This window comes from Saccoglossus kowalevskii, chromosome 4, assembly GCF_978046115.1.
Source record: "Saccoglossus kowalevskii chromosome 4, keSacKowa6.1, whole genome shotgun sequence".
In the NCBI taxonomy this organism is placed as follows: Eukaryota; Metazoa; Hemichordata; class Enteropneusta; family Harrimaniidae; genus Saccoglossus; species Saccoglossus kowalevskii.
Window position 1 is genome coordinate 20604061 of NC_140644.1, and position 21603 is coordinate 20625663.

At 34.9% G+C, this 21603-nt stretch overlaps 1 protein-coding gene and 1 long non-coding RNA gene across 2 annotated transcripts; both read left to right on the forward strand.

The window, feature by feature from the left end:
* The first annotated feature begins 3 nt into the window (after positions 1-3).
* On the forward strand, positions 4-20286 carry LOC100369880 (large ribosomal subunit protein bL28m-like). Its single transcript, XM_002739299.4, has 8 exons — positions 4-266; positions 2417-2528; positions 15013-15169; positions 16453-16597; positions 17880-18026; positions 19347-19479; positions 19720-19777; positions 20146-20286. The coding sequence occupies exons 1-8, from the start codon at positions 222-224 to the stop codon at positions 20195-20197; spliced, it is 849 nt and encodes a 282-aa protein (XP_002739345.1). The 5' UTR covers positions 4-221; the 3' UTR covers positions 20198-20286.
* LOC146746824 (uncharacterized) lies at positions 3238-6341 on the forward strand. Its single transcript, XR_014929175.1, has 2 exons — positions 3238-3359; positions 6181-6341. It is a non-coding gene; the product is annotated as an uncharacterized LOC146746824 (long non-coding RNA).
* Positions 20287-21603: the final 1317 nt, after the last annotated feature.

Genomic DNA, 21603 nt, shown 5'->3' on the forward strand with positions numbered 1-21603 from the left:
TCTCGCATTTGAACTTTGAACTTTGAACGACAAAGCAGGACCCGAATATCCAAAGTTTCAATATAAATTGGCGATTTTATTGATGACTCTACTCGGAAGGATTCAAACGAGTATTCAAATAATCCGAACCAATTCTCAGACTTGTATCTGAGTCGAAACGAAACGTAGCTCTGTCACGTGACTAACGTACAGATCAGCTGTGCACTGCAAATGCAGTAAGCATGGCTTCGAAAAAAGTACCAGAAGTTGTGCACAGATTTGGAAGAGTGAGTATTATTTACATTCATATCGAAGATTGTTAAATCAACAAATATTGCACTTGAATGTGTAATATACAATGTGGATTTAAATATTTTTAATGATGCAATTTTATACACGTCAGTCAGGGTAGATAAGTTATAAGTGTACAGGACAAGCACTGTAGATGACATTGAAGTCGCGCGAGAAACCGTGAGACATATACACTTCTTCCATCTAAAATACGGCTCATATTTGTTTTTATACGTAAATGCAAACACTGACAAATGTTATCTGGAATATTATATGAAGATATTTTTACCCTTGTCAAGAGTATTTATTTATACTTTTGTAATCAACTGATTACAACAACCATGCAAAAGATTTCTTTAATTTGACAACACCTATGGAAAAATTGCATGTAAAATTCTGTAAATCTCTTTTAAGAGTAAACAGCAAAGCTACCAATCTTGCTTGTCTACTAGAACTAGGAAGATATCCATTAGCTATTACTAGTATAAAACAAAAAATTAAATATAATGTAAAATGTAAAATAAAACAAACAAAGAACAACACACTTCTTTCAGAAGCCTATAGACTTGGCATTTATTTAGATAATTTAAACATCTATAATTGGACATCTGGTATAAAGAATCTGTTGACTCATTTAAACATGAGTCACATTTGGGAAGAAAACCATTACAAAGATGAAAAGCTGCCTAAATCAGTCTCTGAAAAGCTTGCAGCCAACCTTCAAACATACTGTTTAGATTCAATGTAATTGTATGATGATAATAAGGGAACAAAACATCAGAATAAACTCCGCACATACAGACATCTAAAAACAAAATTCACTTTTGAAAAATATTTAGAAACTGTGCAAAATCCCTTCCACAGGTCATCCATGTCCAAACTAAGAATTAGTGCTCATGTGTTAGGAATAGAAACTGGAAGACATAAAAACATTGACATTTTAAAAAGAAAATGTCAGTTTTGTCAATTAAACGAAATAGAAAATGAAGAGCACTTCCTTCTTAAATGCGGTCTCTATAAAAAAGAAAGAAATGAGCTTCTCAAAAATTTGATGCTACCTCCAAAACTTCCTGACAAAGAAAAAATAGTTGCAATACTAAACAATGGTAGTAAAAAATTAGCTCCTCAAATTGCTAAGTACATAGATGATTGTTTTAAAATCAGGGAGAACAACCTGAAAAAAGTACTACCAGCTGCCTCAAAATGAATAAAAAACATTTACTTTCATTTATTATATTTTATTAATACCTTTGTTTTATACTCTTTTAATCTCATTTAATTTTTTTTTTTCATTGCTATACCTTTATTAGAGGATACGATAACAATAAAGATGATTATTATTATTATTATTACAAAAAAAGAATTATAAGTATGTGCAGAGGTACATTACTTGGGGTTTGCAACGCGCATAGTGCTGTATGGTCACATCATGTCAAGATCCCATTCAAGTCTCATCTCGTAGATATTGAGACTGATGCTACGACCTTCTGACATGATACAAGCGGTTTGTAATAAAACAATAAAACATGTATTACCACATTCATGGTGAAAAAATGTACAGAAAATATTTTTATCGTAATCCGTCATATCATGAGCAGCTATTTTGATCCACCTGGACATTCCAGTATCCCAATTACCTCTGGCATGGACATTCGAATTCTTCTGAGTTGCAACGCTTATGCGAGAGTGAGATTGAAACAGGATCTTGGTATCATGTCACTGTAGTTGCAAACCCCAAGTAGTGTACCTCTGGTGAGATATATGCAATAAAAAACATGCATGAATTAAAGAAGTCACATGACACAGTCACTTGTTACCTATAACAAGTCTTGTTACCTATAACAATCGGAGGTCCGTACCTCCTCCACGACACGGACCTCAAATTGTTAATAAAAGACTTTTTATAGGTAACAAGTGATGGTCACAAAATCGCTAGAAATCCTAATTACAATTAAAGTGAGTCTGCAAATGAATTTAACTGAATCAAGTTCATCAGACTTTTTTTTGTAAGTGTAGTTCTCATTCATAAATTGTGTATTATGATTTTTGTCCATAGCTTACTATATTAATAATGTTTGAAGAGTAGTAATTCATTTTTCATTAATAGTTGATTTTTCGTCTTTTACATTTCTTTTTTTATCACCAGTTTGGTCATAGGTACCAGACTGGTTTAGGAACCAAAATACCACAAGTCTGGCATGATTTGAAGAGATGGACTAAACCTTACCCAAATCCAATACACTGGATACCAGAGGAAGGTAAATTTCTCTCATCAATTTTTATTGTTCGAATTTGTCATGTGTGCATTTAAGATGTGATGAGCTTTCATGTTATTGCAGTCTATTGAGATCACCCAGTGTTTGCAACACACTGTTGTTTCTGAGTTTAAAGCACGACTTTGACTGTTGCGCAGATCAACGAGTACGAACTGACATATTTCCAAGCTGTAATTAGGTAATTTTCATGTGATTGGAAGGTATCGAAGGAGTCACCGGCGGTAATTAGTGCAAGTCACGCCCAGGTCAAACCTCATACTTGTGATTTCCATTTGAAGAGTGCATTGGATTGTGGAAAAATCAATGTTTATCAACACAAATGTCGAACATGCACAGCGCGAAAAACGTGTAGTTTTGAGGTTATTTTCTCATTTTAGGAGTGTGTCCAACACTGTTGTACAAAAGAACTTTATTCTGGGATCTCACCAACTTAGAGAATAGGGGTCTTCCACATTGTACATTGATTAACATTTGTTACCCAGAAAAATTTATAGAGAATGACTATCCTTTTGTTGAACAATAACATATTTTCGTTATATTTATATATTCCTATTGTGTCATAGTGTTAGTGACGTTGAATTATATTTAGTTTTGCATTCGTCCATTCATTTACAACCATGTAGATATTAATACAGTCTAAAAGGCGGCTCCTCATTAACATAAAATATTACGAAATGTGATTTGAATGAACAGCGCCCTCACTGCTTACTTGGTGACCGTTATGATTTTTGTCAGAGGTAGTTTCAGTAGATTTTTGGCATCTTAAACCTATTCTTCTCCCGTAGAAGAGGATCGCTTTTGTTACTAACAAAGGTAAGCACGTCTGATTTGTTTTTAGATTGTTTTATTGATTGTGATACCTCGTAGCAGTTTAATTCGTGATCTGACTGTCGGTGTTCAAGGCCTACTAAAACACTGCATGAAAAGCATGGCCTGCAAAGAATGTGTCAAATATGATCTTACTTAAGGAGTATATAATGCTTTGCAGGTAGACACAACCATTAAGTGTTTGCACAAGCTCCCCTAATAGTATTAAATCGTGCTCAAATATAGCCTATATCGACTATGGTGTTTTCAAAATGGCGGCGCCCAGGCTCTTGCCAGTCATTTTTAGAAAAACATATGTATTTTAGATATCTTGAATTTACGTGATTGCATCGACCTCCGCTGTTCGTCGGTCGATACTCCCGCTGTACTGTCTTCGTACATATACCCGGTATCATCGTGATACCCTCATATTACTAACAGTACTGTGTATAATAACTACCAGAAATACACTCTTTGAAAAATTCAATGTTCAATTGAAACCAACCAGCCAATCAATGAGTGCAATGCACATTGATGTCATTAGAAACCAATTTTTGGGTTTGATTTGTGAAATTTATGAAGATAAGTAAGTAAGCACAACACAGCTGGTTCATTAACTGTTTTTTCCACAAAATTGTTTTGGATATATGGTAGGAGCATTAATGCTCTATACTGGGAAGCCCTGTCAGGTATTATACCCCCCATCACTTCACAAACCTTGGGCAAAAAAAATAATGTTGTACAAGACTGGACCCAAGACTGTATTTTATTAAATTTTGGCATGTTTGTATTGCACGATTACAAAATTAATACATCTCGCTTCTTGAATCATAGCATATCAAACCTACCCACCTACCAAGGATATGGTTCAGGCATACATATACCAGTGTAGGAAATTCCTGCCCGTCCGCACGCCCGAGACGGGTAACTTTCGTATCGGACTGGTTGAATTTCAAACTTCCCTGTCCGGTGGTCGGGTAACATGTTACCACATTCTTCCGCCGAAATTAAAATAAAAACAAGCTACCATTCTTTATATGTGCTCTAAACATTTTAAACAGAAACGTGATCAGCCAAAACTATGAAAATATTGCATTGCCGTCGCACATCGCGACTTGCCGACACGCATTCTCAACCCACAACACGGAATCCATTGACTTATTAACATAATAATAGGTACGTGACCTCGGGTCAGGTCCTATCTCCCATGGTGCAGTGACACTTCCGGTGACCCCTGACCAGTTCTATCGTTGAGTAGTTTGTTTACAAAGTTTTCATTTCGCGTACAACATGTATCGTTTTTTGGGGATAGACCCTCCAACAAAGAAACAGAAGTCGAGCATCGATAGAATTGCGGCAAATAAGGAGTATGACCAGTCAAAACGTACTCGCAAAATCGTTCCAAGCTGGAAGACGGAGTTCAAAGAATGGCTGGTCACCGATGTAGCCCTGCGTACAGTGCTGTGTTTACGGGGACGCGTTCGGTTGATAGATGTCCCAACCACAGCCCTGCGTACCTCCATAGACAAAGTCGGGGAGCGCACCGTAATTGGTGCGCAAGTTAAAAATAAGTAGTTTCCCAGCCGAAATCGGTTGAAATGACGATAGTTATCCGTAACAACCATTACAAAGTTATCTGAAACTTGAAATGTCTTTAAAAAGCGACTAGTAAAGACGGACAAAATGTAAACGCGTTGATACCGGAGGAATTATCCACCAAACGCCGCCATTTTTAATTTCATTCACGCAAGAGAATGTGTTTGTTTTTAGGGCAAAGTAGCCGATTCCATCCACAATTGGACTCCGAACTGGGAGTTCTGGATATATCTGGTGATCGATCATCATTTTTGGTACCTGGGCATGTTATTTCATTAAAAAAATTATATTTTTCAAAGTCCCGGACTTTGTCTATGGAGGTACGCAGGGCTGTGGTGGGGACATCTATCAACCGAACGCGTCCCCGTACACACAGCACTGTACGCAGGGCTAGTCACCGATGACACCGGTAATCATACGGTGTATTGCCGTATCTGCTGGGCTATTTACGGGCCGTTATCAAACCGCAAAATACCAGACAAACTCCGTAAGTACGGAAAGGGATCGTTTGTAACCGGCTGTACCAATTTAAGACATGATGCCCTCACATGCCATGAAATGTCAATTGGTCATAAACAAGCCAAATCGATATTCGACGCAAAGAATGCTCCACCCACAGTCACTTGGGGGCTGAAAATCAATAAATACTAATTTTTTTAAAAAACCAAGTTTTATGGAAGGACAGAGGAGAAAGAAGTTGAGTGCTATACAGGCAGTAGATGAAGCAGTAGAGCAGCAGAGAGCTGCTGAAGCACTTGATGAGGAGGAAGTTGCAGAAGCTGAAACAGATGGTGATGGTGATGCTCATTTGGTAGCTGGATTAGATTCTGACTATGGTTCAGATTTTTCTGATCTAGCCGAGAGCAACAGTGACACAGACGTCTGATATATCATGTTCTGAATATGCATGTTCTCTACAGCTACTTTGTTGTTAAAATAAACCGTGCATAGTATATTGTATACAACTTGTGTTTATTTGTGTGTGTGTGTGTGCGAAAATAATTGAAAAAATGTGCGGGACTGGTAACATTTTAGCAGGGCTTGTAACTTTTGAAAGTTACCAGCCCTGATGTCTGGTATGTAATCTGGACAAATTTCCTACACTGCATATACCCTATAATTTTGTTACATTCCCTGGGGGTAAAGCTTTCAATTGATTACTGAATAAATTGTATAATTTTTGAGGCCAAACATTTTAATAATAAAAAAAATGTATTCTTTTTTTTTTCAGAGTGCCCAAATGATTACTGTGTTCCAGTAGCTGATTGTAAAGCTGTATTTTGGTGAAGATTGTTCTATTGGATTTCTCTTTTTCTTGTTGCTTTAGAGGTGAATTCACTTGTCTGTTGTAATGGCCTTTGTTAAAAGGATTAAACGAAGTTCAACTCTGAACGGTATTAGTAGGAGTAATTTATTTTTTATTATTAAACTCTATTGGTTGGCTGAAAGGGGTGATTCACCCATTCACGTTACTTTATGCAGAGTTAAAAATTTAATAACTCAGCGAAAGCAATTTTTATTGAAAGTAACCAAAAAATGTAGCACTAGGGTGAAAGCTTTTGCTGTACTGCATTTCAGGCAGTACACAAATTTTGTCAGAGAAATAAACAAATATTGGGTAGAAAAAATGTCTAGTGTATGTGGTGATGATAAAACTGCCAAGGATTTCCGGTCACTTTATCAGTCATACATAAAGCTGAAAAAAAGATGTCCTCCTTCTAATGTTGCAAAACATTCTCTTTGTAAAACATCTGTTGTGAAAGAAATTAATATAATTAACAAACGATGGTGTACAATAGAATCTTTAAAAAGAAACCATGGATCTGAGAAAAAAATTAAACTGGTATTGACTGATATTAGGACGAGAATGTCAAGGGTTAATAAACTTAGAAACAAGAAGAAGAAATTCCTGCAGGTCTGGTCATGCACTTGTGTTAACATTGCACTAAATGACAAACTATTTACAGTTCCTTTGACATCTCTTAATGTCAGTGACTTGGTGCAAACTGTAATGAAAATCACAGGGATAGATAAACAACAATTTAAACTCATAGCTGCTGGAAGGCCACTTAAATATGTCATACCTTGTCCTTTACCTAATAAAATTTACATTAATATTTCTGGATTAGGTGGGGTTAGATCTTTGGCTAAACAGGCCCATCCTAGTAAACCAAACTGTGGTCCTTGTGGTATGTGTTCTTGTCAATCTAGTTCTCGGTGGTACCATAAAATAAATAAATCTAGTGACTTTATAGATTGGATGGGAACAAAATATGGTGTTAATCAGTATATGTGTATATGTTCATCCTGTGAAGTAAAAATAGAACAGGAATTCAAACAAAAAGCATCAAACACTGCCAGTGCTCTTGTTGACAAAAGAAAAAGAGTTGAGTCATCATGCTTCATTTGTACTGACAGCCAAAACAGTAGTAATGTTACAGCTACTGTCAATGATAAACAACTTTTTAAAGCCATTTTTTCCCGAGCAGTGCACTTAACAGATGACATTCCAGATTTAGTTCCTCTGTGCAGTGACCACTATGATTTATGGCGGAAAAGGAATAGAGTTCATTGTGCTATTCCAGATTGTGGTATTGTTATTGTTGGTAGTGTTCGATACCCCCCAAGCCCTGAAATAATTTTAGCTCACTGCAGGGATCAGGGAGATTACCTAAATGTTGAGTTGACATCTGACAGTCCTCTGTGTGGTTCATGTTACATGAATTTATATAGAACGTTAGATTGTATTAAAAAACAAAATCAAGGTTTCCTCTCGGATAATGCAACCTTAAAAAAAATTGTAGATGACATACAACAAGAAATGTGCATGGGTAATGTCCATGATATAGAGTTAGAAGCAATGTACATAGTTACATGTTATGTAGCAGATAAGCTGCTTAAAAAAGACCCACTACTTCTTCAAGAAGCTCGAGACAAATATCAACAAGTGATTACAGAAATGAGTAATAAATATACACTTGATAAAACACTGGAATATTACACAAACAAATCTACAACACAGCTGAAACATGAATTGACAAACATTTTTGGCCATCACATTACATTTTCCACAATAAAATCTGGAGGTGTTGTCAAGCCTTATTATGGTACACTTATACTCCGACACGGTACAAATACTAGGGAAATTTTACATGTGCTATATCACAATACACGTGGTACAATTGTCAAAATACAGGAAACATGCACAAAACTTGAAAACCAATTGTTGCAGAGCACAAAAGAAAAAAGTCCAAGTTCAATGTCTATTCTTTATGCAGCTTCTGAAGATCTGAATGAGAGACTGTATAACCAAGCAAATAGATTCATTGCCAAACACAGTTGTCATCCTAATCTGTCTAAACTTAAAATCAATGAAGTCATAAATGATATTGATCCAGTTTTGTGGAATTTTGTTTTTCTTATCACAAAAAGTAATGTTGAACGAGTAGAAATGTTCAGAAATAAATTTTCTTGGGGGGAACATTATATGGGATTTTACAGAGAATCCTCCATTTTTAAACACAAAAAATACTTGCGTTTATTCTTTAATGTGTGTCATTTATTATTTCTGAAGAATAGCAATTGTTCTTATCCACTACACTTAATATTGAGCGATAGCATTGACACGTACAGTGGTTCCTCTAAGTTGGCTAATTTGTTTAATTCATTCGGGCTTGTCAGTTCAAAAACTACATGCAGAGAACATATGAATCGGGTCGTTACTGATATCATTGATGAAGAGTTCGCAAACTCGTTTACCCAAGATGCATTTGCCATTACTTCAGTTGACAACATTGATGTTGGCCAACCACATGCAGCTGTAAGAGCTGATTTTAAAAACAGAGGCATTCATGGGACATCTTATCAGGCTGTAGAACCAAAACCAAATTCTTTGAAGTATTCAGGGGATGACTTCATGCCTGGCAGTACAAGAGAAAGAATTTTTTCTGAATTAAAATTGATTAAAGTGAATAATGACTCTGATTCCTTATTCAGATGTATTGCTATTTGTTCTTCTCGTGCATTACGTTTGTGCAGCAGAAATGATGATGGACAACCAGAACTTGAGGAACTGTGTAACTTTGAATTAGAACTAGTGTGTGCTGTCAGAAAGGCCATTGCTAATGTACTACTTTCTCCAGACAGCTATGACTTTTTTGAAGAAACCCTTTCAAGTCACGATCAATCTGTTTTACTAACAAGTAGGTTTCCTACTTTTGCTGCAAGAGCTGATCAGTTGTGTAATTCTGATGTTCCTGGCAATGAAACAGAATTGATATGTTTATCATTTTTGTTAAAATGTCCTGTAAAAGTATATTCTGATAAAGGTGAATTAACACATGTATTTGGATTAAAATATGATACAGTAGAACCATTATTTCTACTCTGTGATCATCTTGAAAACTACAGTCTTCTTATATCCAACGAGAAACTAAGTAATGTTGATCTGTTTGATTTATCCGTGCCTGACATGATACTAAAACCATGGATGGTGGTCAATGTACAGTTATTAGAACCTGAAATTGTTAACAAATCAATGATTAGCATCTTTGACCCCAATATATACAATGCAGCAACACGTATATCTGGGGATGATGATCCACCTAATGCTAAAAAAAGGAAAACAGTAACCAGTGTAAAGACTGTTAAATCACATGTTGATAGTCTACACCATTTTTTACCATATATGAGTCTTCAAAGTGCACCTCCTACTCAGAATATATCTCCTGATGACTTTAACCTCTCTGAAAATGAAAAGAGTGCTCTTAACAATACTAGAACAGAATTATTTAATTACATTCTACAAAAACATTCCATATTTGAACTGAAATCTTCATTTGTTTTACCAAATGTGAAATCTATGTTGTCTCATCATCACCCCCCTATAACAGAGAAAGCTAAGGCAATCTACCTTGGGGTTTTGAATGAACCCTGCGACAATATTGATACAGTAAAGCATGTAGTTGAAAAACTACACCATATTTTTAAAATAGGGAAAAGATTAAAATATTTAGTTGTTGTTGGAGATGGCAAAACATTTGACATTTTGGTAAAATTGAGGCATGAATATTCATCTGAACTTCATTGGTTAATAGCATTTCCAGGGGATTGGCATTTGTTAAAAAACACTCAACCAGTCATATTCAAAATATACATGGAGGCAGGATTAAAGGATATTGCCAAGGAAACTTTCAAAGAGGATGGCTTACTGACTTCTCTGTTGCAATGTCACAACTTCAAAAGATGTCACAAATTTATATTACATGCATGGGAGGCAATGTACAGACACCAAATATCAGAGTTTTTCACTTACCGCCAAGCAGTCAACAAAGATCTCTGGAAATGCGACATGAATTGTGATGAGATCTTGAAACAAGTTTGTAAATTGTCTCTCAGAACATATGATTTTGATAATGACAATCAATTAAAAAATATTTTGGAAATTTTGGAAGAAATGGAAATCAAAATTTCTGGTTTAGAAGAGGAATTTTCAGAGTTTCTGGAAACATGTAATATGAAAGATGATACCTTCCAGTTTTGGTCAAATTTCATACATAGAGATTGTTTTGGTTATATTTCATTATTTTTGGGATTTAGAAGTTCTAACTGGCTACTTCGAGTTGGAGCCATCAAAATGCTGGCTCCACTATTCCATGCTTATGATCGTCCTACTTACTTGCGTTTAATACCTAAACATCTGATGGACATTATTACGATGCCAAAGAACATTCTAGAGCATCTCAAGTCAGGTGGATTTTCTGCATCTTTAAGTGGGTGTACTTGGCGAGAATTGGCTTTGGATGAAGCCCATGAGTCTTTAATAAATTGACATGTCAAGACATCTATCAACAAGCCATCCCCAGAATTACTTGATAATATGGCAGTGTATTTACCATACCGTGCTGCCTGTCAAAATAATCTTGAAGCACAGTTATTACCAGAATCAGAAATGAAACTGAAAAAATACAAAGATGAGCAGAAATCAGTGTGTGAGGCCGAGAATGAAATTTGTAAAAAATATTTCAGCAAAGCATGTCAGTCTTCAGCTTTCACTGTAGCTGAAAGTAACAGAGGTTTACAGAAACTTTTCACTACTGAAATAGCATCAGGTTCAGTACATGAAGACCTGAAAATTTTTTATGAAACAGGAAAAACAGCACTGTCACATTACATCAATAGCAGGTTATTACACTTGCCCAGTACAGATGCCCCTGTAAGAAAAAAAAGGTTAAGAACATTCACATCAATAACAACCAAAAAGAAAAAGGTTCGAAGTAGTGATCAGGATAAAAAGTTGCTTGATTTGTGCCTAAAAAAGCAAATCTCTTACTCAATTAAAACAGGTACCCCAATAGATTCTTTCAAGCAGTTTATTGCTCTTCCTAGGGCCATATGCAATTCAGATGGTACAATGCATCATCAATCAACAAAATCAAACAGTACAAAAGTATTTAAGTCACGCTATGAGAAAGAAAAAATAGTCACTGATAATTTACCAAATGGATGGGTTCCACAGTTAGTAATATTAGAAGGAATGTTTGTAATACAAAGTGCACCTATCCGTACATATCATAAAACATTCCATGACTACCTTCTTTATCTCCTCCGCCGCTGGATCATACCACACTTCACATATTACACACAGGCAGTCCACTTGTTATTTGATGATCCAGGTTCTTTATCTGCAGAAAAACCTAGTCCTAAAACATTAGAGAGAGATAGGAGGGACCTAAAGAAACCAAACTGTAAAGTTTATGATTATATACGTTTAGATACTCCTCTCCCTAAAGAACACTGGATGGTGTTCCTAGGAGAAAGAACGAACAAAAATTTGTTAATTAAACTTCTTTGTAATGAATTGCCTCATCTCATAACTGCCCATCTTGGTACCAGTAAGACATTTCTTGTAGCTGGTGGGTTTGAAGGAAACAATCGAGGTAAAGCTTTTTACGTATGCGATGGCATTATTCATGAAAATTCTGCATTTCATAGTAATCATGAAGAGACTGACACTTTGGTGTGGTTACATGCGATTAAAACACAGTATTCAAAAATATTGATATACTCACCAGATACAGACGTTTACCATATAGGTTTACCTTACATGTCATCTGGTGAGTTAGATTATTTAGATGGTGATATCGGTGGTACAAAGGAGGTGATAATACAACTAAGTGCCAGGTCTGGTGATTTATCTTATTTATTTTTAAATAAATTAAATGATGCCCTTCAAAGAGATCCAGATTTGGCGGATATACAACCACATGAAAGAGGCAAACTCCTCCAATCTATGTATATTGTTTCAGGTTGTGACTATATTTCTTTTTTTGTTGGATTTGGTAAAGCTGCTTTTCTCAATGTATTTTTTCAACATTCTAGTTTCATATCAGGAAAATCTGTCCAGGCGAAAGGAAGTCTAAGCGATTGTGACTGTAATGAAGGTCTCTTATCATTTTACAGATTGATTGGAACACTTTATTTCAAACGTTATTTAAGTGAATTTTCAGGGGATTATTCTAATCCAGATGATATGTACAAATCAATGAAACATGATACACCACATAATGATGAATTACATCTTCATCACCTTTGGTTGCACAAGATTCGAAATGTTATTCAAAGTAGAATTCGTGGCGAAGAAGAATGGATGCCAAATCCAACAGCGCTTTATTTTCACTGGTCACGTTCTTGCTTTGTTTCAAAAATTTGGAACCAGGCTCATGAAAGTGAAATTGTACTGCCTGAATATGGAGATCATGGTTTTAGCTTACAAAACAACAGTTTACAAATTATTTGGGATACAAAAGAAAATATGGAAATGGTAGAAGCCACTGTATTTGAGTATACAAAGGGGTGTGGATGTAAGACTGGCTGCACTACACGTCGATGTTGCTGTTTTAAAATTAACAAAGAGTGTGGACCTGGATGCAGGTGCAAGAATTGTACAAACACAGGACAAAACCAAGAAGTTGACAGCAAAGATACATCTAATCTAATAGTGGAAGAAATGCAGTCAGCAGATACAGAAAATCTTGAAGTGGATATTATAGAAGAAGAGGAAGAAGAATATGAACTTGTAGAGGATAATGTGCGTGAACTTGATGAAGATGAGGAGGCAGCCCAAGCAGATTATGAACAGGAATACGAGGATGAACAATAAAAATAAATAATTACATAACTACAAATAATTTTACAGCCCACATATTGGATGTTGAAATACTGTCAGATGTTGATTACATTCTGCAATATTTTTTTTTCAGTTTTATTGATGTTGTTACAATACACTAAGTCATGCTGAGCAGTGCTCCTCTCCAGTTTGCCAAATTGTAGTACCGTTAAATCAGTATTAAAAGTCGCATTTCTAATTTAATTCTTTTTGAACAACTGAGAACCAAAAATTCACCATTTCTCATATGTGTAGATGCTCTAATAGAAGCTGCATCCCTTTGTTTCATTGTATCGCGGCTTCTAATACAGATTTTACAGTAATCAATATTTATAAATCTCAGTAAATCTGATAACATAGTATATGTTACTAACATCAACAAGTACTTCAGTGTAAAATATGTTGGTGAAAAGACAAACATTATCAGCACAGATTACTAGTATATAATTTTCATAATATTATTATGCACATTGTAAAGTTCTGTAGCCTTAATTTAGAGATGTACAAAGTCAAACGAATTCTTTATGTCCCCACATTCCTAACTGTATCCCTACCCTCCACCACTTTATATAAATATGTCATTCCTAAAGAAGGGGCATACACAATTGAATTAGGGATGGAGGGGTAGGGTTAGAGTGAGAGGTGGAGTACAAAAGGAATTCTCGGGATGATAGTACCCACACCAAATATTACTCTGCACAAGTACTGTTTTGTGGGTGTTTTACTGTATACATGTTTTCTCCAATCAAATGGCTTTTTTTTTTTTTTAATCTCGAAAGAGTACATTGTAATTCTCGCCAAGATCTCCGGTGCGTCTAAAAAACGAACGCACGTCAACAGCTTTATTACACTTCCGGGTATTGATACGCTGTTGACATCGTCGCATGGCCTGATTCAACACTGCATGAAATATATGGAAATCAAACTATAAAGCTGAAATTTGACACAGTTATCGATTATAGAACTATGTTTTAACCCTGTAAGTTTCATTAATGTTCAAGATTATTAACTCACTGAACGGGGTCACGAAATATTTACTTTAGTACCCATTTGCACGTTTTCCTCGATGTAACACAGCAGAGAGACATTCATTTCAATTATGTTCGTGTTTATTCACTAAATAAAACACACCTACAGTAAAAATAGTACTGTTATACATGTATTTACCTTCAAAGTAACTGTATTAATTGCACGCATAGTTAGATATCTGTACATTAACGTGGAGTAGACGTTACTATAAATTCCGACGTCCGCCATATTGAATTTTGACCTTCATGGGGGGTCATTCAGGCAAAGGTTATTATGTTAATGAGGAGCCTCCATTTAGACTGAATAGATCAATTTTTTTTCACAACTTGGTGCATGCCTTATTTTTTTTTTACGAAAGTCTATATCCAATCAAATATGGCCAACTAGCAGGCATTTTGGATGAAAAATCAGCCTCAATCCTAATTTGCATGTTTTTGCAACCAGTAATAGTAATATGACAGTACATTGGTTACTGGTCCAAGATTATTAGTTTACTGCATGTTTACATTGTCTCTGGATCAAACCTTTGAACTTAATTTCTCTTACTTATTCATATGGTTTTAAACTGAAATCCACTAAAATTATTGATGCAGACTTTGTCATCATTTATTTTTATTGTGATTATTGTAATTTACAATGGCTTGTTGAGAATACTGCATTGTAGGGGGTACATACATTAGATACATGGATATAAGGAATCTATGAAATCCATTGCAAAAGGCCCCCTTAACTTCATGGTCCTAGTTATGAATCTCCTCAATCCAGATGTATGCCTTTACATCAAACCTTAGTCTGTTCAGTGTTTTTCGCAAATTTATAAACATTTTCAAAAACAAATATTATAACATTTTTCATAAATTTTCACAGGGAAATTTAAAAAGGACCCAAGAACTGGTGAGAAGATGAGAATCCAGAATGTCCCTATTCCTGTACTCTACCCAAAAGTATCTCAGTCAGCATTGTGGGGAGGAGAAGGATGGATTAAAGGATATAAAAAAAGAAACAACAAAAAGATGAAACCAAGGTGAGTCTGCCATCTCTGATGACTGTCTTGTACTCGTAGGTAAAACAGTATGTTGTGTTATTTTGTGATTCATTAAAAAAGAGCGATTTCATTCAAATTTATGATCAGGATCATGCATATTGGGTTATTCGTGTATACCTTATTCATTTCGGTCAATTTCTAACATCTCTGGTAACATCTATTTATCTGGCTTGTGAGATTTTGTTCAAACTAGAATTTGGTTGCACGTACCTTTTTTCCACCAATTGAACCAAATATTTTCTGTCCATTACAGTACATTCCCAGCAACAACTGATCACATAACTATACACAATGCAAGTATCCCCATAATCCTGGATCACTGCTTGTGATGACTATGCAATCTCAATGCTTGTTAGTCTCCGTTTGAGTGAAGTTCGAAACGAAGATTTAAAATTTGGTCTCTGGCTGTCCATCCGCCCGTCTGGAGTCATATTTCAGAACCCTGTGGACCAAATCTGTTCATTCTTTGCATGTGCCTAGTACATGCAGTGGTTTACTAATCCAAGTTAGCTGACTGGCAGCCATTTTGTTTTTTGAAAATGTGGCATCTTATGCATGCTTTGTCATTTTTTGTTCAAATTTTATACATACATTGTACATTTTAGATTACATGTCTATGACAATTTTGTTTTACAATCGGATCAACGATGGCTGACAGGCCGCCATCTTGCTTTTTGACCATACCTCCAAGGCTTGTGGACCATTTTCATTCATATTTGGCACATACACATTTAGGAATACATGTAATGATGTTCGTATCAATTTGTTCCATAATCAGATCAAAGATGGTCGACTGGCATCCATCTTGTTTTTTTGAAAATGTGGTATCCTGAACAGTATTTGTTGATTTTCATTCAAATTTGATACAAACATTATACATGTTGAGATACATGTCCATGATGATTCGTTTTGTGTTTTGTATTTCTGTACATGAGTCTGGACATATGAAATTCAGTTTGGATGCATGAATAGTATATCCAGTTTAATAACGATTTTGGAAGAGTCATTTAATACATCTAATTTCTATTGATACTAGACCAGCCAATTATTTACTCTAAATTATTAACAATGCTTTTGGTTCATATATGAATTCCAACGGGGATTATGTCATTAACAATGACTTGTTTCGTTTTGTTTTGTTTTGTATCACATACAATAATATTCATTTGGTGAAAAATATAAAACACTGTTTGTTTTTCACAAGTGCTGTACAACCACTGTGGCATAGTAACATATATTAAATAATAATGTCTTACCTTTAGGGTCAGAAAAATATGGAAACCACAAGTGTTCCAAAGATCTTTCTACAGTGAGATATTAGAACGTGATATTGGTCCAATAGGTGTGACATTATCAACCCTAGATCAGATTGATAAATGTTGTGGATTTGATTTCTACATTTTGAAGGTAAGTAATTGGGTGGCAATTGCAGATTTGAGAATGAAAGTTCTACCACTTATAGTTTTATGATGTCATGGAGTGATGACCTCGTACATCAACATTCCTGTGTTTTGTGGTAACTATACAGTAAACAAGCCTTTCAGTGTTTGTCACAGTGTAAGACCTGCTTATTGCAATTGAGAGGACCACCCACAGAACTCACACTGGACAGGGCGTTCTTTCACTGCTAGTATGGGGTAGACAAGACAATAGTACTGGAAATGAAATACACATAGACCAAAATATCAAGATAAAGCTCCTGGCTTTAATACCTCTCAAAATAATTATGAGAAACAAAACACTGAAAAATACAATGAATAAAGTCACCAAAATAGGGGATTGCTTAGAGAAGTGTGCATTGGTGATAACTCGTAGTTCCAGCATGTAATAATGGACGACAGTCAATGGCTTCTGCAACACAACAACGAAGAAAGTTGTAAACACCCTTTGTTATGTAAATCACAAGCACACCTGGTAGATTCCAACTGTCCTTCTAGAGTTGAAAACAAGTATGATCTGTCAATCACCTTCACGACAGTTATCACACGGCAATGTACACTGTTTCTTCTAATGATTCCATGCACACTTCTATTTGCAAAATTTGATGTAATATGACAAAAACAATAAATAAAGGATGACAGTGTTTTTATTCTCTGTTATACATTGTGGTATGCAGAAAAAGATTCCAATGCAAAATATAGATAAGTGGGCACTGTACAAATTGATGCCTGTCTTTGCTAATACTTTCACATTTTGCAAATACATGTAAACAAATTATTAATGGTGTCCGGTTGCAGTCAGTAGTACCTAAGTACCAATTATTTATTACTTCTATAAGGGTTTTCAATGTCACATTGTAGAAAGAAAATATCAAATGAAGAAAAATACACACTCATTTTCTAGCTTCCTTCAATTCGGAGAAATACAAAACAGAATCTGATTACCTTTGCCTTGTACACTGAGTCGGGGTTATCGCTGGTTTTGATCATAGGCTGTAATTATCACTATGATGTTTGTTCATAATCCAAGTTGTCAGTTGTTTAATTGCAAGAATTTATAAGATATAGGTATGCAACTGGTGTGATATTTGTGAGGAAAGATCTTGCCCACATTGGTTAAAATATGTTGTAGTACCGGTACTTTAACTATCAGGGGAATCACACTCACTACAATGTTATCTAAGGCTAGTGTTCCTGAGTCTGACCTCTCACCTTTAATCTCTGACCCAGCATTGATGCTCTTGTTACAGACACCAAGAGAAGATTTGCAATCCAAATTAGGATTGGACCTGAAGAGGCACATGTTGTTAAAATTGTTGAGTAAAGATGAAATGTATCCAGATGATGAAGTAAAAAGGGAGAAAATCTACAATAGATATAAGCAGTTCATAATACCTGTAAGTGTATAAAACCATTTGAATTTGTCTTTCTCCACGAATTGGTCTTTTGGTACATAGTGAGAAAAAAATATTGGTATACTGACAATGACCTATAAAATACAAGTATCCATATTTGAACAAAACACACGCAGTTGATACAGGCAACAGTAAAACAACTTGCAGCATCATCATCCTGGGGGAAATTAATTTAGATTGTTTTTTTACCACTCCTCCTGCAAATTAAAATCAGGATTTTTTCATGGTTCACTCAGAATTTTATATAAAATATATATTCATCATTTCCCCACTCTTGTCATGGTTCGTTTTCTACAACAATCTACTTTCATTCAAAATTTACATCAAACTAGTTTAAATAAACTGGTAATATTTACCTGAATTTATGAGCAATATTCTGTCTGTTCGGTTCAAAATTAACACTGAAATTAGAAACAAGTATTGAAAAAAAGAAACCGTTTGCATCTGTTTGGCAGAAAAAAAAGTGGCAGAGAAATTAAGAATACCAATTAATACAGGAATGCTAAGGAAGGTTGTACATGATTTGGTGGTGCTGGTGTTAAATTTCCCAAAGAAATACTTACGTCTGACTATTTTGAATGATTACTAAATTATCTGTACTATAATGTATTGTAACACTTCTATTAGCTCCTGTTACAATGCTGTTTTTGTCTTAAAAATCGTATTAAAAACAATTTTTCAAATTATGTTTATAAAGAAGTTTTTGCAGGAATGAGTTGTTGCCAAAATTATACACCAAAAATGTTTTGATTGGGGTTAGGTTAAAATTGACTGCATAAATGTTAGCACATCAATTAAATTAATTTAGAATTGTAAATATCATATACTTGTAGTTTATGTGGATTGAGGTCAATTACATTGTATGTATGTCTACAGGATAAGAACCTCCCAAAATGAAATGGTTGAAATAGTCAGGACAAGATATCTTCTATCAATATTTAATATTTTTAGCAAAAACTTTTTTTCTTTTTTTTTTTTACAAATTTTATGTTTGTAACTATTTCTGAGAGTGATGTTTCACATAAGTGTGAATGCAAATTGGAATCCATATTCAAATAAGAGATAATCAATTGTTCTCCCTTGAAAAGCCTTTATTTTTGTGGCCATAATTTGGTGTCGTTAAATTTGGACAAAATTGGCATACCGGTAATTTCACATTGCCTACAGGTTTTTAAAAAAATATGAAAACAACATTATTTTATGAAAGTTGGATTGGTGATAATAATGCTGCATCAACCATCAATACAAGCCACCATCTCTCCTGAACTCTGCTATCATAAGCTGTGAATTCTATCTCTACAGAAAGAACAAGCTGAATGGCTTGGATTAAGCTACAAAGAAGCAATTAATAAAGTCAGAAAGATAGAAAGGGAGAAAAATCCTATCAGCCCATTAATGGAAAAATATACAGAAGAATTAGTTGCAAAGTTAAAAGGTGAATTTAGTAGTATAGTTTTTCTTGTATTTCTGCACTCTCATGATGTTACTCCACATGCAAATTTGTTCAATGGTTTGTTTGTTCTCACCTGTATCAAATGCATTTCAGGCAAAAAACCTTGGAAAGTGTTAATTCTTGTTACCTATATTCACTTCATCTGCAATGTAACTAACAATTTGCAGAACAGCTCTGGGCAAAATATGACACTTTTTAACTTCACTATTGATTTATTTTCAGATCAAAGTTTTGAAGGACCAGATGTTGAACTTGATAAATTTGACTTTCCCGAATCAAGGTAAATTTAAATAAATAAATAACATTTAGATGACAGGGTTAACCTTTTCCTCACCAGTTCCCTCTTTTTAGTCACAAAATAATCCCATTTATAGTCTACACTTTCTTTCAGAAGATTCAGAAGAAAATTGGCCAAATTTTTTGAGTAAAAACTGGAAATTGATTTTAATTTTGTCTGTTGACTCCAAAATTAGGGTTGATTTCCAGAAATATTGAAGAATACAAGAAAAAAAGTGCAGAAAAATTTAAGTGAGAGAAAATCTGGTTGTGAAAAGATTGATGCGTTGCTAAATCTGTATCCTGCTGTTTTACTGCAATCTCTGCTAGATTTATGTTTTACAACAATATCATCTCCTTGGTGTCTTCCAGGTCTGAAAAAATGAAAAAATGGATATTTGGTGGAAAAGATGAGAAGAGCTGATGATACCAGATACGGTTTTGAATTATTGTGAAAAAATGATCTTTAATATTATTTGTCACTCTTTGTCAATAGAACCTCTTTTTATCAAACATGTTTGGTTTGTCAGTGATGGTTATGTTAGTCATGGTTACATCCTGTTTGGGCATGTTCTTTAGACATTAGCACCACTGGGCACCCAACCAGTTTCACTTTCCTCTAATTACAGTCAGCCTCATCTGATACAAGATATTTTTGAAAGACTGCCTAGGGAGCCTTTTTCTTTTGGACTGGATCATTAGAATAGGTTAATATCTGGCTTGGGGGGACAAAATTTAAAATTATTCTGTGGCCATTTGCTGTATCATTCATATTAGTATGAGTGTTCATTGTTAGTTATTAACACTGTCTTATATCCCCTAATTAGCCTCGTATGGGTTAATTGCGATCAATTATCAATTTGTGCGATCAATTATCAATTTGTTTCATTATTTTTGAGGGGAAAAGTTAAAGATGGCAGCAGACTGACCCAATTCTGATTGAGGGTTTGGCAGGAGTTTTCTCTTTGCTATATACCGATACCTTCATGAGGAATATCATTCTTGTGGTCACAACCGTATTTTACGGTGAAGTTTGCATTGACTGAAATTCTAAACAATGGGACTTAGATGCAGACAGATGTAGGCAAGATGTCTCTGTTGCTCAGAAAGCAGGTGCTTCTATATTGGCGAGAAAGCAAGCTAGAACATTCTACTACATATCCATATGTACCTTACATCTAATCGATAGTGATTGAAACTCTTATTCCAAAATAATACACCTCTATTTTGCCGACAGAGTACGGTGTCCTTGAATATGGGCCTCATGAGTTTAGTTCTTAAATTTTCTTTCAAATTATTAGTTGACCAAGAAATCAAATTTGAAACTACATATAAGACTATTGACACAGGATGAATACTTCTCCAAATAAGCAGGAATTATTTATGCCACCTATGGTGGTCGAAAACACAGTCAGCTGGCGTACAAGTGATAATCAAATAAATGCAATTAATTTACTATATGGGGCAGCTGTCTTGAATACAGCTTATTTCGTTTTCAAGCCATTTTCAAGTTGGCTGCCCCCATATAGTGAATGTCGTTAAATTCATCTTATTTATTTTATTATCACTTACACGCTAGCTGACTGTGGTCAGGTATTCCAGTTTAGCATTTCTCTGTGACAATTGTGAACTTGTTGGAATGTGTGCACAATATTCCATTCCCCCATCACAAACAACCATCTTGTCATGAAATTCAATATATATTTTTTTTAATTTGTGTGTGGTAAGTGGATCCCATTCCAACAGGCTGAGTGCCTTCACAGGTTCAAATCAAATTTCATTGCTGGAATATCAATGAGAATCTCGTTACCTTATTATGGGAGATACAAA

Excerpts from the sequence above, each read along its gene's own strand:
- LOC100369880 (XM_002739299.4), top strand. The coding sequence starts at position 222 with ATGGCTTCGAAAAAAGTACCAGAAGTTGTGCACAGATTTGGAAGA. Across the intron at positions 2,529-15,012 it reads ACACTGGATACCAGAGGAAG|GGAAATTTAAAAAGGACCCA; the intron begins GTAAATTTCTCT and ends AAATTTTCACAG. Across the intron at positions 19,778-20,145 it reads TTTGACTTTCCCGAATCAAG|GTCTGAAAAAATGAAAAAAT; the intron begins GTAAATTTAAAT and ends GGTGTCTTCCAG.